This window comes from Stegostoma tigrinum, chromosome 8, assembly GCF_030684315.1.
Source record: "Stegostoma tigrinum isolate sSteTig4 chromosome 8, sSteTig4.hap1, whole genome shotgun sequence".
Lineage (NCBI taxonomy): Eukaryota > Metazoa > Chordata > Chondrichthyes > Orectolobiformes > Stegostomatidae > Stegostoma > Stegostoma tigrinum.
This window is the reverse complement of record NC_081361.1, coordinates 68,008,492-68,024,053: the sequence shown is the minus strand read 5'-3', so window position 1 is coordinate 68,024,053 and position 15,562 is coordinate 68,008,492. Positions and strand designations below refer to the sequence as shown.

Here is a 15,562-nt window from a genome sequence, read left to right as displayed (position 1 = left end):
CCTGAAAGGGTGGGATCAACTTCTAACAGAATCAGAACTTTTTTTTAGTTTTAGTCTTCAGTAGCAGTCGCTGGGGGCCTGAAGTTGGATGTGAAAGTTCTTTTTCATCTCTCTGCTACAGCTAAAAGCTGGTGTTCTCCTCCTGCTTCTAGAATTGCATGTGAGACAAATGTATTTTACTGAATTTGCCTCTACCAAGGGTGTGTTTATGGGATGTTACATTATTGGAACTGTTAATTAGTAGTAGTTAATATTTAAACATTATTTTGTTAAAGATCTCGATAGAGTTACAGCAAAGCCAATTCTTTTCTTTTTATTTTGTCTATGTTTTAATTGCAGAGAATGAATAAGGTGTGTTTTGTTTCAAGCCTGATTGTTTGACCAATTGAATTGCATCTGGAACATAATGCCTTGCACTTACTTATAGAAAAGGAAAAATTAAGACTTGGACTATCTTCATAATAAATTTTGATGGGGTTTGGTCTGGTCTATAACAAGTTGAAGGATCATTATGTTATTGAGGTGTCACATTCATAATGAATATAAGCTACTTATTTTTTGGGGATTGGGGAACAGGTGGTGGCAGGACTGTAACCAGTTCATTGACAATATTTAAATAGCACTAAATATAAGAGGTAAATTTGTTAAACATTGCACTGCCAAATACAATTGATCCCATCACTTAAATATAACGCAATGTGAAAGCAATTTCGATTCTTCACTCGATTCTCTCAAGTGAATAAGATGTGCAATCTCATGGAGTTACACTGATTACCTTTGACCAAACACATGGTTATGATGAATTACATTTTTGATCTACTGTATAGCCCTGAGATAAACACACAAGTGTAATTTCTAATGCCTGAAAAATGCCAATGCATTGCCAAACAAGAATATTTCATTAAGGGAGAAGATTTCTAACTTAAGTGTATGGAACAGAACTGAAGTGAATACTAAGATCTATGTTGAGGTTATTTCAAATTTGAAAATTGCATAGCCAAACGCCATTTATTGATGGCTATGTTTCAATGTTGTGATGTCTTTCTTGAAGCATTCATTGTGTTTCTTCATGTAAAAGTCAGTGAGCAGTATGCGCTGAGCATAAAAAAACCAACATAGTGACACGGTATATATATTTACCTTTATCCTTTGCCGCAATGATCATTCACATGATCTTAAAATCCACCATACTGTCAGCAGATGCAACAAAAATAAATCAAACTCTTTGACATGGGGAAGGAAGGAAGAAAACCTATAGGAGGACTAGTCACATCCCAGACACAAATACTGAGGGCACCACGCCACCTCCAACACACCCTCCTAACCAGGTAATGCTTTGTGATATGGTGTGGGGCAAAACAATATTTCACAAAACAGTCAAAAACAAGAACAAGCTATTTTGGTAGCCTTGGTCCTCAAAATCAAGAAATAAATATCCAACAAAATGGATAAATCATTTGGAATCATTTTGTCCGTTTATACTCAGAATTTATGTTTGCAAAACTTGATATTGCTCATTGACTGGGGACGCTGAGGGCTCAAATTGAAATAATTTTCATATCTAACACTCAGTATCAGTGTCAAGCAGTCCTGAGTCAGATACTGAACAGAACAGAAGCAGAATAAAGTTTTCTGAGATTGCTCAAAATACTAATGTCGAAACCTTCAAAGTGTATGGTTAGTTCTGTGCAATGTACGTTTTGTCATTTCTCCCAATAAACATCTGTATGACTTCATTGAATGAGATAGCTACTTTAATGTTAAATCTTACCAAGATACTGGCAACTTCATGCTGTGAGTCTGAACCCAAGCATAAGTTGAGAGCATCCAAAACAATTTAAAATAAGATTCTTACAACAACTTAAAATACCAAAGGGCCAAGGGTCTGAAAAATGAAACCATTGCAGAATGCTGGGGCTAGAATAAATAAAGCAAGATAGTGCAATAGCTTTTTTTGCTTCGGCTCTCCCAGTTTACAGTAGATATATGCTCTGTGCTTTGTTGCAAATGGCAATATCAGACACAATTCTGTAAACTGGCAAGTTAAATTGGAATATTGTGCCTTCTTTTTGTAGTTCTGGAGATGGGCTGTAGGCAGCTATACTTCCTAAAGCAACTACTGTCAGTTCTGCCGTAATGCATGTTTCTTCAATGCAAATTGGCTTTAATGAGATTAGAGAATTTAGACCACCATTTGTAGAGTGCGAATTTTTCTCACCTGTATTGGCTATAACGCAATTCCAGCCCTATTAGTTTAAATAGAGCAGCTATTGCATGAGATCGCATGAGAATGGAACTATCGCATGATATCAGAACTGACTATATAATCGAAAATGGCTCTGGCTCCATTTCAATCTATGAGCAAATTTCCATTTTCCTTGGAAAAAAACACAAACAACTGTGGATGCTGGAAACCTAAAGCAAAAACAGAAATTGCTGGAATAACGCAGCAGGCCTGGCAGAATCTGTAAAGAGAGAAATAGAGTTAACATTGATAAATTCAGTGACCCTTCATCAGAACGTTAACTTTGTTTTCCTCCCTACAGATACTGTCAGGCCCATAAGAGTTTCTCCAGCAATTTTTGTTTTCGATCCTCTTTCGTTGGTTCATTTAAAACTATTTTTTGTTAATTTTCTGTTCAATAAAGTGATGATTTTCACGGTCAATAATAAACATTTTCAACTTCAGGTTCGTATATGGTTAGGAGTCAATCTTCTTCTACTCTTCTCTGCGTTCTGTCTCATCTCCATCGCTGCAACAACAGAATTCTATTCTGAGCAAGAGAAACTGTTTGAGGTTATATAAAACTATTTCATATCCAATCCTTTAACCAGCAGGCAAAGGAGATTTTCATCACATCAGCCTAGGATCACATTGAACCCAGACTGCAAAGATGAAAGGATAGTGTATAATCAACAACACCAGAGGCAGTCTCTCTTCTGACAGAAGTGATGGTAACGATGCAATCTCCCAAATCATCCTGTGACTTTCCTGATCAGTTGTTTCACTTGTTCATTATTATATATTGCTGATAGGATATCATTCTTTAGACAAATTGCAGAAATCAAGCATTTTAGGGTCTGCATCAGTGGACTTGGACAATAAATTAAATAGGAACAATTTCAACTCCTTATGCCTTGCCCTTAGACACACACACACTAAGCAGGAATTGGAGCTATCCTGGAGGCTGAGGTCTAATGGTACTGCCTCAGCTGGAACACTGTGGACTGGACAGAGCAAAAGAATCACCAAATCCTTCATGGAATCTGCAAAATCTACTGCATACATTTCAACAGCTAAAGCTCAGTGGCATTTTGCCAAAGTAATTAATTTCCCTATTTTCAAAGCCTTTTGGAAAGATTTTGTAATCTCTGACTTTTCAATGTCACAGTTCATTTAATTGAAAACTTTTTCTTTAAATTTTCACATTCATGATCTTTTTTTTTCTTTATTTTTAGTTTGATTGGTTGATTCAGTAATTCTGAATCCTGCAGGCCTCTTTAACATACCATTACCTCAAAATTAGAACCACCTTGCAGATAAACACACTTCACATGAACAGCCAATTTGCATAGAGATGGTGTTGCTATGGATACCGAAAATGGAGCAAACTTACAAGAAAAAACTATTTTTGAAACTTTGCCACCGTAGTAAGGAAATATTCCTGGCACTGACTTCAAGATGAATAGGTTTGAGGCTGGAATTGGAATTTTACAAGTGGTTTTCTGTCATTGAGAGAATATGCTCAAACAAACAAACAATTGAAACTACTATCCAGATCAAAGTAGATGAATTATTTGAATGAGAAAAACGGAAATAAACAGTTAAAATGCTGTCAGTCCTCTTATTTGCACTACTTGCAAGTTCTCACAACTAAAAGAAAGTGTGCAGTACTTGATTGAAAAGTGGATAAGGAGATGGCTATCTTTTGCAAGACAGAAAATGTCATTTTCTGAACACATTTCCTAGGAGTGATTCAGTGGAACATGGCCCATCCCCAGAAGTCAGCTCATTTTCACCACCAGTCGTGTGAGTAGATGAAATGTGTTAGTAAAAATACATATTTGTATTGGTTCAAGTGTGAACAACCCTGTGACAATTTCACATTTCTGCAAATGTGGTTATACGGTGTACACAATTCAGCACCTATTTTGATTTTAATTCAAGTCACTAACATTTTTAGTAAGGTTTGTAATCTTGAGTGTCAATTCACTCATATTCTATACATGAAAACCTAATAACTCTATAGACAGGATTTTGTTTTAAATGGCACAGTTTCTCACCTGGAAAAATCAGCAGGGGATGCTTCCTTGCCAAATGTGGCTGCACTACGGCCATTTTAGCTGCAGCTGGGGCCTACACTCTTCGCTCGAGTTGACATCCTGCCTCAAAGAGCTGGCAGTCAATCAAACAACACCTGTATCAGTGGACAGGATTGGAAGTAAAAGCAATCCCCAGGTTCTGAGTCCCAAATTTTCAGTATCAGGTAAGTGCAGGCGGCCTCATTATGAGGTGGGAAATGAGGCCCAGGGAGGTGGAGAGAGTGGGACAAATATCATCAGGGTGAGGCCAGGCATGGTAGCATCTGCAGAGGATGGGTGGAGGGAGAAAAGAGTAGATGTAAAAAAGAGGCCACTTAAGGAGGTGCCCCACACTCCTTCCCATCTGAGGATTGAGCAAGGTGACTTTTCAGGCCTCTCCTTTGTTTCTGAGCTCCATCCTCCTGTCTAAAGCTTAAGGTTAGGTTAAAAAAAAAAGCTCTTAAAGGGTAATTAATTACCCATTTAATGGCCTTAATTGGGCCAAGGGCACGCCTGCAGGCTAGGTCTTACTTATCCCATTATAAAACTGCAGATAGGTCAGTATGGGAATGAGAGCCCTGGAAAAGCAATCTAGGAAATTTTACATAGTCCAACAAGAAGTTCAATCTTCCTTAAGTTCCAAGGACTTAATTGCAGAAATTCATCCCAACTTCAGGATCCTGAACTCTGGCCTCCCACACAATTAATTTCCCCATTGGCCCACCTTGCTTGCCATTCCCAACAGCAGTTCAAGATTCCATACTCCTGTTCAGGAAAATCTCTGATTTTAAAAGCCTGTGACCCCATCCTATTCCCTATGTGTTAAGTTTTGACGCAATTTTCTTCTCTTCTACAAGTTTAAGTTAAGCCAAATTTATTTCCGAAACAAATGAAGCAATTCTTGGAATTGTCATTTTTGTTCACATTATCCCATTCTTTGTAGGTAGACTAGGCCATTGGCTCCCCTGGGTAATTATCAATATACTACCTAATTTCTTTTGTTAGAATTTAGTATGTATCTGAGAATAGGTGTAACTCTGTAAAATACTTGACATTCTATCTCCATATGCCACAACTATTCCAATTTTGCGCCAAAAGAATGCAGAACTTCAGGATCTCCCTATAAATCTAACTATACTTACTAGAAATTCTGGAATAAAAAAGTCATGACTAGATTTTTGTAATTCCTTGTTCATTAGTTTTGAAGTGGCATAATGATGGAAATAAATTGTGTGAAGGAATTCTGCAGATTTACGGCTTGCTTTCCACTAGCAAACTAAAAAGCACAATTGATTTGATCAAAGTGATCAGAGACTTACAGAGAGGATGGTGATTAGAATACCAGCAGCACAAAGCACAGCATCACTGATTGTTTCTCCATTCTTATAGGGATACTTGATGCTTTCATCATTGCAGTAAAATCCACGCTTATAAGGTTTGATGGTGCTAGTTTCGATAACCAGGAAAGGGAGGCCAGCTAATAGAAAGGACGACAACAGATACAGACAAAGCAAGAGTAAGTAACAGAGACAACAAACAGCTTAGGGGCACAACTGCTTCAACAGAGTAAAATGTGGCATATAGCTCAAATGCAAAAAAGATTCCATTCATCATTTCCACATCCCTCCCACGAATTACTATTTCAAATGTTATGCTGCAATAATTCATTTATAGAATGTGTATAGTTGCAGAAATTAGATAGTATATTGATAATTACCCAGGGGAGCCAATGGCCTAGTTGTATTATCACTGGACTGTTAATCCAGAGACCAAGATAATATCTTGGGGAATCCAGGTTCAAATCACCAACATGGCAGATGGTGGAATTTGAGTTCAATAAAAATCTGGAATTAAAAGTCTAATGATTGTCAATTGTCAGAAACACTGGTTCACTTTTGTCCTTTAAGGAAGGAAACTGCCATCTTTACCTGGTCTGGTCTACATATGGCTCCAGGCCCACAGCAATGTGCTCTAGGCAATTAGGGATAGGTAATAATGATGGCCTAAACCGCAATGCACTTGTCCCATGAATGAATTTAAAAAATCCCCAACATATACTGTGCTTCACTTGAATTGTAGGATGTTTATGCCACTTAAAAGATAGAAGTTTGATCAGAAGATTAATCTCTTTCATTCATATATTTTTGCTTTCATACTATTTGTAAAATAATGCATCATATTAAAGTAACATTAATTCAACTACTAAGCTTTTCTACGGAATATATTCTGACAGGGCTCGTGCATCATACATTTAGTTGGGGGTTGAAGCATCCCAATCAAGGGTTAATGTATCAACACACAGAAATTTTTCCATAATTGTCTTGTAATTAATGTTATAATTAATCCCATAAATCTACAAGGGATATTAGTGCATAAGCAGCCCTGATTAGTAAGGTAATCCTCTAATCCCCTCATAATTCTTTGAAACGTTACCACAGATCTTTGTTTCTTCACTTCTCAATTTCACCCCCAACTCCTTGTTTACTTGGCACTTGATTTTTATTAGAAATTTGTACATTTCTGCTGTGCTCCAATTTTTTATTCCATATTTAAAACTCTGCTTAATATCATAAATATGACAGGAAATTGTCTGTTCCTTTCATCTTGGGACATGGGTTCAACAGAGGTACAAAGGATGATATGAACTGTGCTTTGTCCTTTCTGTCCCTTTCACTCACACAGAGACAACAGAAAATACTGTTTGATAGCTCTCACTCAGATGAATTCAAAGATTATTCTTGGTGTAAAAGATTAAAGACATACCCTATTGTTACATGTCTGGGATGGGGGTACCTAAATATTTTCACTTTACAAGTGACTGCTGCTGAAAAGATTAAATAGGTTGTTGATTCCCTGGGTGTATTAACAAGAATATAAACATAGAAATGACTGAATAGGGGAAAGATTTACAGGTGTTAGGCCTGGTCACACCCTAAAGAGGCTTAATTAAAAGCATTTCTGAGATGCTTCCTAAAACATTTGACGCTACTCCATGAGCAACAGAGCTGCTGAGAATCAAAGAGCCCATTAAGAAAATAACTACTGTCAGGAAGTGCCACATTTCACTTTGTCTTGGCTTGGCCATGCACCAGCAGATATAAACTTACACAAGCAATTGGCAGTAGTGTTCCCACTGCTAAGAGCAGGAGATTGGGTACCACACTTTTCTTATAGCTGTACTTGATGCTGTCGTCATCGCAGTAAAACCCTCTTTGATAGGGAGAGATGCCTGCAACATTTATAACTGCAGCTGGAAGAATAACTGAACAGATAAAGAAATAAATGTAAATGTTACAAATCTGATCAGATTCCAAACTGACAAAGAGACCCGTTCAGACCGGATTTGTAACTACTACACGGTTTTATTTTCTTTAAATCAAAACTGTAATATACCTTTTAGCAAAACAATGAGCATCCTTTGCTGACAATGAAACAAAATGCAGGAGAGAACACATAGCAAAGGCTCAGCATCACCGGAATCTTTACAGGTTTGTATTGAACATTTATATTCCCATTGGATAGTGTCATAACTGTTCCTAAAATTGCCATATCATTTCACATCAATAATGATGCTAATAGACTGCTGCATAAATCAAGTGAATGATCTTTCCAGAAAGATTTGAATGATGTTGCTGTGCCTTTTCAAGAAACATCCTTGTTACACAACCACTGCTTTTCTCATATTGCCAATCGCTCCTTCTGTATAATGCCCAACAGGGTTTGTAAAAACAACAGGCATTGCCACTGTTCTATGAAAAAAATGTTATAGATTAGTTGAGACAAATAAAATGCTTAATTTTTTTGAAATTTTGATTTGTTGTATAGGATTTAAACTAGTCTCCACATGCACTCGCACTTCAAGCTCTGGCCTTCTATTTATCAGTACAGCAGAATGAATAAAATCAAACTGCACCATAGCAATGGCAAATTGCAGTAAGGTAACAATTTTGTCTGGTTACCAACAGTTTATTAACCTCCTACAAGATACAGATAATCATCTTGAGTTCTCTACACAGTGATGTCAATTATGCAAATGCACCATATAAGAGATTTTGGATTTTTAAAGTGTTAATACTCTAACCAACAGCAAACACCATTTATTTACTTTTTGTTTGATTGATAAACTAATAGTACACAAGCATATTGTCCTTAGTGGGAAATCGCTTACAGTCAAGCATTGTCAAACTAAAAACACATGGTTAAGCTCCAAAGTACTCCTAGAGAAGTCAATGGTGAATCAGTAGATAGGAGAAAATTACTGCAGATGCTTGAATCTGTACTGAAACCAAACCAATGTTGGAGATCACAGCAGGTCAAACAGCATCCACGGAGAGACAGCAAGCTAATGTGTCTTTATCAGAACAACTCTTTATCAGAGCTCAAGTGAAGTGTGGAGGGGACAGCATTTATGATATAGTTTGTTGGGGGCACAGTGGCTAGTGGGTGTAGAGTGCTGCTGGAGAAAAGATGTTGATAGTTCAGATTAAGTGATCGGAATGTGAGAATGATTCACTTCATCTCTGACAAACAGTCATCTAGACTCGAAACATTAGCCTGCTCTCTCTCCATGGATGCTGTCTGACCCGCTGTGATGTCCAGCATTTATTGTTTTCAATCAGCAAAACAGTAGAGTTGTGTATCTGGACTTTCAAAAGGCTTTTGGCAAGATTCCACACGAGGTAATCAAAATTTAAGGTCATGGTATCAGAGGTAATATATTGACATGTAAGAGAATTGGTTGGCAGTCAGGTAGCAAAGAGTTGGAATAAGGGTTCTTTTCAGAGCAGCTGGCATTGACAAGTGACATGCTGCACAGTTAAGTGGTGGAACTCCAGTTGTTTACAATGTACATTAATGATTTGGTTGAAGGAATTGAATGCGATATCTCCACATTTGCAGATCACACTTAGCCGGATGGTAGTGTGTGCTGTGAGGAGGATCCTAAGAGGCTGGAGGGTGACTTTGGCAGACTGGCTGAGAGGGCAAATACATGGCAAATGTAAAATAATGTGGATAAATGTGAGATTATCCGCTTTGCTGGCAAAAACAGGAAGACAGATTATTATCTGAACAGTGGCAGTTTAGGAAAAGGTGAGGTGCAATGAGACCTAGTGGAACAGTCCTTGAAGGTTGGCATGCAGATGCATCAGGCAGTGAGGAAAGCTAATGGCATGCAGGCCTTCATAGTGAGAGGATTTGTGTATAGAAGTAAGGATGTCTTACTGTAGTTATACAAGGCCCTAGTGAGGCTACACCTTGAATATTGTGTGCAGTTTTGGTCTCCTAGTCTGAGGAAGGACATTCTTGCTTTTGAGGGAGTCCATGAAGATTGACCAGACGATTCCTGGGATGGCAGGACTGACATATAAGGAAAGACTGTGTCGACTGAGCTTGTACTCGCTGGAATTTAGAAGAATGAGGGGAATCTCGTAGAAACATATAAAATCCTGCTGGGGCTAGGTGTGGGAAGAATGTTCCCAATATCGGGGCAGTCCAGAACAAGGGGTCACAATCTAAGAATAAAGGGATAAACCGTTCAGGACTGAGATGAGGAAACATTTCTTCACACAGAGAGTTGTGAACCTGTAGAATTCTCTGCCACAGAAAGCTGTTAGGGCCAGTAGATAAGATATCTTCAAGGGGGAAGTGGGCATGACTATCGCTGCTGAAAGGAGCAAGCGGTATGGGAGGAGAGGGCAGGAATGGGATACTGAAATTGCATGATCAGTCATGATCCTTTTGAATGCTGAGATGACACAGTGGCTCAGTGGTTAGCACTGCTGCCTCACAGCGCCAAGGACCCAGGTTCAAATCTGCCCTCGGGCGACTGTGTGGAGTTTGCACGCTCTCCCTGTGTCTGCATAGATTTCCTCTGGGTGCTCTGGTTTCCTCCCACAGTCCAAAGTTATGCAGTTTAGGTGGATCAGCTAAGCTAAATTGCCTGTAGTGTTCAGGGGCCTTTAGATTAGATGGGTTATAACGGGATGCTCCAAGGGTCGGTGTGGGCTTATTGAGCCAAAGGGCCTGCTTCCATTCTGTGGGGATTCTATGGTGCAGCCTCAAAGGGACAAATGGTCTAGTTCTGCATCTATTTTCTATGTTAAATGCACAGTGACAAGTTCTTATGAGTAATCAGGCATGATTGAGCTGAAGATTTAATCATTTATAGTGGCAAGATCTAACAGATCTGACGGGTAAGTTTATTAAATTGGATAAAAATTAGCACTTGTTATGAAGTAGCATCACCTTAGCCAATTCATTTCTATTGAGATCCTTTCTAGAAAACATAGGTTTTTTAAGCAGCATCTGGTTTTCAGTGACCTCCCAAACTCTTTAATCAATGAGTGTTTAGATTTGACATTTCAGGAAAAATAGCCATCAACCATACTTGGTAATTCAGATGTAAAACTCTTAGAACAATACTTTAAAAGGTAATAAATCTACAGATAAGAAACCTGTAACCTAGAAAGAACCACTTGATTACAAGCAGATTGTGTTTTATCTTTTGCTTAAGTTTTATAGAGCATGACCTTTCTCCAGTAATCTCCATCCAGCAGGCCTTATCTTGCTGTACTCACCTTTATGTTTGCATTCTAAGTCAAACTGGCCAACACTCCACAAACAATTGACCTCTCAAATTTAACAGAGCTCAAAACAAGTCAACACCTTGAAGGTAACATTAATGTGAAAATACCTGCAAATCCAACTCATTATTTCTTTCTCTGCAGTACATCATTTTTGACATCTGTTGCCTTATTGTTATTCAAATGCAGATTATCACCAAAAAAATTGATTTTCATCTTTTTGTTAAGATACAAATTAAGGTAATGAATCTGAATTGTACATAATAATAAGAAATAGCCAATTACAGATTCAAATTCTTGTTTTTATTCAGTCAGTAGGTGAAGGTATTCTTTGCTAGGCCAGCGTTTATTATCTAATTGTCCAGACAGCAGTGATGAGGCAAAACCACACCGCTGTCGGTTTGGAGTCACATATGGGCCAAACCAGGTAAGGATAACAGTATTGTTCCCTAACGGACAATGATAAACTGGATGAATTTTTTTTCCCAACAATCAACCATAAATTTATGATCATCAGTAGACGCTTAATTTCAGATTTTTACTGATTTCGAATTCCACCATCTGCCACAGGGGTGGATTTGATACCCAGGTCCCAGAACATTACCTGGGTCTCTGGATTAACAGTCCAGTGATAACACCACCAGACCATAGCTTCCCCTGGGGAGCCTTACGGTCAACTCACCAGACCACGAGAAATTTTAGCTTTTGGCTTTAAGCCTTCACACAAAGCAAACTTTTTCTAATCATGTCTAGTCACTTGGCTTATCCTCTGCTTTTAGGTAAGTTAGCAAATTTAAATTGTACATTATTTATTTCGAACCACAATGACTGATGAAACAGCTCTTTGGAACATGAGGAGCTTGTAAGTACTGGTCAGTTGCAAGCACAGGTAGTATGTCATTGACTAGTCTGTTATTCAAATGTTGAGCTCAGTTTGCTCTCTCAATACTAACATAAATAGATATCAGAGGGTGAAATTGGGTTCATCCCAGGGTTACACCCTTGGGTCACAAGGGCTTAAAACTTTGAACCTTCCATGAAATGCCATGCAAGACCACAGAATGGAAGGCACATCTAAATGATCTGTGTTCCAAATGTCAACTTGGATGTCTTATTGTCATCTGAGAGTTTTGAACGGGGATCATAGGTCATTCATGTGAAATTCTATTCACCAACTTCCAGGACATTTAAATCTCTCAACATCAAGCTGTGAATGGCAGTGTTGTTTTAAAAATTTCAGCCAGCAACAATGCTTAGTAATTTTTTTCCATTATCCCCAGTAACGTAATAAGCAACTAATAATAGCCTCAATTCTGTGTTGTGGAATTTTTTTGTTCTGTTTGACTTTAGGTCAAATAATTTCTGCTTAAATTAGAAATTAGCTTGAAATTAGCTTCAGTTGTGATGTTTCCTTTGCTGCAGGTGAAAATTCATTAAAATATTTAAGCTTAAAACCAAGCTCCCGTTTAAGAAAGTAGTGAGAGAGAAATTGCCTTTCTGTATTTACAAATTGACTTCTGACCGCTCATGTACATTTTAGAAATTTCCAAATATACTGCTTAAGAATCTGGACTTTCTGGATCAGGACCATATAGGTTGTAACTTTAAAACAGGTTGCAGCCTCAAATCTTTGGCAACTTAGGTTAAGCTTGTTTTCTTTCTTGAAGCACATTATTGAAAGGAGTATCCCAAACGCCAATATGAGTGACAGGTCACTGGCCGTGCTGCTAACTTCACTCTATGACTAAACAAAAGAGCCTCAATTCTCACAGACCTATGCTTATTTCAAGGACTGTTTTGGTTTAAGGAGGAAGGAAGGGAGTGGTTTTTAAAACCTATTCAGTCAGTTTGATCAATTTGTAGTGTTAAAAGGGAAAAAAAAAATCAAAGGCCTCAAGAAGAAGTCAGCATTGTGTCAAAATTCTTTGAAACTTTACTCCCTCAGATTTTAATGCTTAAGATCACTTTAGAAAAACAGGGATTGGCTTTCGAGGGCCGCCTGAGGGAAAGCAGAGGACACTTTGTGCTGAACTTGCACTCATGTGGTGAGCATAACTGAAGTGGCCTGTGTCCGACTCTCAGTCTCACATCCAGGATTTTACCTCAGGAAGCAAATAAACACTTTTCAACTTTGTAGATCTCCCTATTAAAACAAAACTAGGAATTTCAAAATGAATATTTGCCACACTTAAAGCAGTTATTTTTCAGAAAAGTCACGAGAATTATCCCTTGCTCTCTATAATACTTTATTCATCCAACTAGATTTGATGGGGAAATCAAAGTCAGAGTGAACGAAGGTGACTCAGATCCTGAATATCGTGGGCCATAAGCTGTGAAATTAATTAATGATTTTGCCTACTATTACTCTCCTGCACTGATCCTGCTAGCATTCACAGGGCCAGTAGCAAAGTATCTATTGTGGACAGGTAAGAAGTTATCAGTGCCACCATAAGCACACATCACCAGCAGAGGGCCGAAACGTTGGGTCATTAAGTGCATACAAAACTGATATTAGATTAGATTCCCTACAGTGTGGAAACAGGCCCTTCGGCCCAACATGTCCACATCGCCCATTGCAGCATCCCACCCAGACCCATCCCCCTACAACCCACACACCCATGAACACTACGGGCAATTTAGCATGGCCAATCCACCTAGCCTGCACACCTTTGGACTGTGGGAGGAAACCGGAGCACCCGGAGGAAACCCACGCAGACACGGGGAGAATGTGCAAACTCCACACAGACAGTTACCAGAGGCTGGAATCGAACCCGGGTCCCTGGCACTGTGAGGCTGCAGTGCTAACCACTGAGCCACCGGGCCGCCCTTTCACTAACGTGCTTCAAGAGAGAAAACAAGCTTAACCTAAGTTGCCAAAGATTTGAGGCTGAACAACCTGTTTTAAAATTACAACCTATATGGTCCTGATCCAGAAAGTCCAGATTCTTAAGCAGTATATTTGGAAATTTCTAAAATGTACATGAGCGGTCAGAAGTCAATTTGTAAATGCAGAAAGGCAATTTCTCTCTCACTTCTTTCTTAAATGGGAGCTTGGTCTTAAGCTTAAATATTTTAATGAATTTTCACCTGCAGCAAAGGAAACATCACAACTGAAGCTAATTTCAAGCTAATTTCTAATTTAAGCAGAAATTATTTGACCTAAAGTCAAACAGAACAAAAAAATTCCACAACACAGAATTGAGATAGACAGATCTTTAATCATTCAGGGAATCAAAGTTCTGGAGAAAGGCAGGAAAGATGAATTAAGGATTATCTGATCAGCAGTGATCTCACAGAATAGCAAGGCAGACTCATTAGGCAGAATGGCCTACTTCTGTTTCTATGTCTAATGCTCTTTCCTATCTCATGTAGCTGAAAACTCTAGTACATGTCCAGAGTGAGCGGTTTGCCAAATTTACTACCTACCACAGCCTTCTCCACCCAGATCTTAGGCATTTCCTCTTTTGCGTGCTGCGCTAGAAGCCAATGAGAACTCTTTTTATTAAGTTGGCATGTTTCAAGATTTGATGGCGCTTACATACACCCACTCGAGGCCTAGTAATCCCAGTGGACCCAGTATAAACCAGCAAAATGGATGCTGCTGAAGCACAAAGCCTTGACTCCACTGCCAGGAATATTTGCCTCATAAGTCAAAGACTACAAAGGTCAAAAGTTCAGAAAAGTACTAAGTAGGCTTCTTGATTCAATTGTAAAAGGGTCAGACAGTGCTAGGAGCCACTATCTGTATGGTATTCTTCATTGATATAGTTGAAGAAAACTGTCTCGCCATGGCCTGTGGCACAATCTGCCCCGAGGGAACTAAGCCAGTGTACATAGCACCACTTTGGAATGATGGTATGCAAGTAAAATTTTTGAACCATTGTCTCTGACTTATACATTCTCTGGACTTTATCCACCACCATCTCTCAATATCAAGTTTATATTCAATTAATTTCCATTTGCACACAATGGGTTTGGAGGTTGCTTTGACTTTGGGAATGACAATCAGAATAGTGTATTACAGGCAACAGATCCAATGTTACTCGTATAGCAATGCTGTAATACCAAATACCAATACAATACAATACCAAAATTTACCAGCATAATTTCAAGTACATGTTACAATTCGTCAATGTATTAAGCCTTTGAAATTAACTTAATTCTTCAAAGACTAAAATGAAATGATTAAAAATGCATTTGTTCACTATTAGTGGAGCCAGTACAGAGTGATATGCAATAGTTTGTGCCACACAGGGAATCCTTGTCTCTGCAGCCCCAACCTGGTTAAGGAGGAAGGAAAATGATAATCACATTGTACATTGGCCGTACTACTAACCTATTTAGTTCACCAAACATTTTCGTGTGATAGCTTTGGAATCTGGGGAACAAGCTGATGCCTATTGCTAACACTCGTTCAGGTGTACTTATTTAGTAAGTAGATGAAGAACAAGTTACTTCAGAATAGACTATACAGAATGACAGCCACTGGCTCTGATGAAAGTCAATGACTTGATACAACGACCTAGATTGTCACTGAGTCGGGATAACACAGGAGCCCTTTAAAAATTGGGATAGATCCAAATTCTAGGAATCCCGTGCCTGGGGCTTCCAATTTTCCATTGTACCTTTTAAAGCTTCAAGCTGATTCAGGTCATGAAGCCATAATGGACGCTACC

At 38.6% G+C, this 15,562-nt stretch overlaps 1 protein-coding gene across 2 annotated transcripts in view; it reads right to left on the bottom strand.

Annotated features, from left to right (window-relative positions):
- plpp3 (phospholipid phosphatase 3) overlaps positions 1-15,562 on the bottom strand; it is a 154,506-nt gene that overhangs the window by 93,881 nt on the left and 45,063 nt on the right. The window contains exon 2 of one of the 2 annotated variants that reach the window (XM_048539285.2): positions 7,410-7,564. In XM_048539285.2, coding sequence (XP_048395242.1) covers positions 7,410-7,564 — 155 coding nt within the window. Of the gene's footprint in view, positions 1-5,621; positions 5,780-7,409; positions 7,565-15,562 lie in introns of both variants that reach the window. The other variant, XM_048539284.2, reaches the window with a different exon arrangement.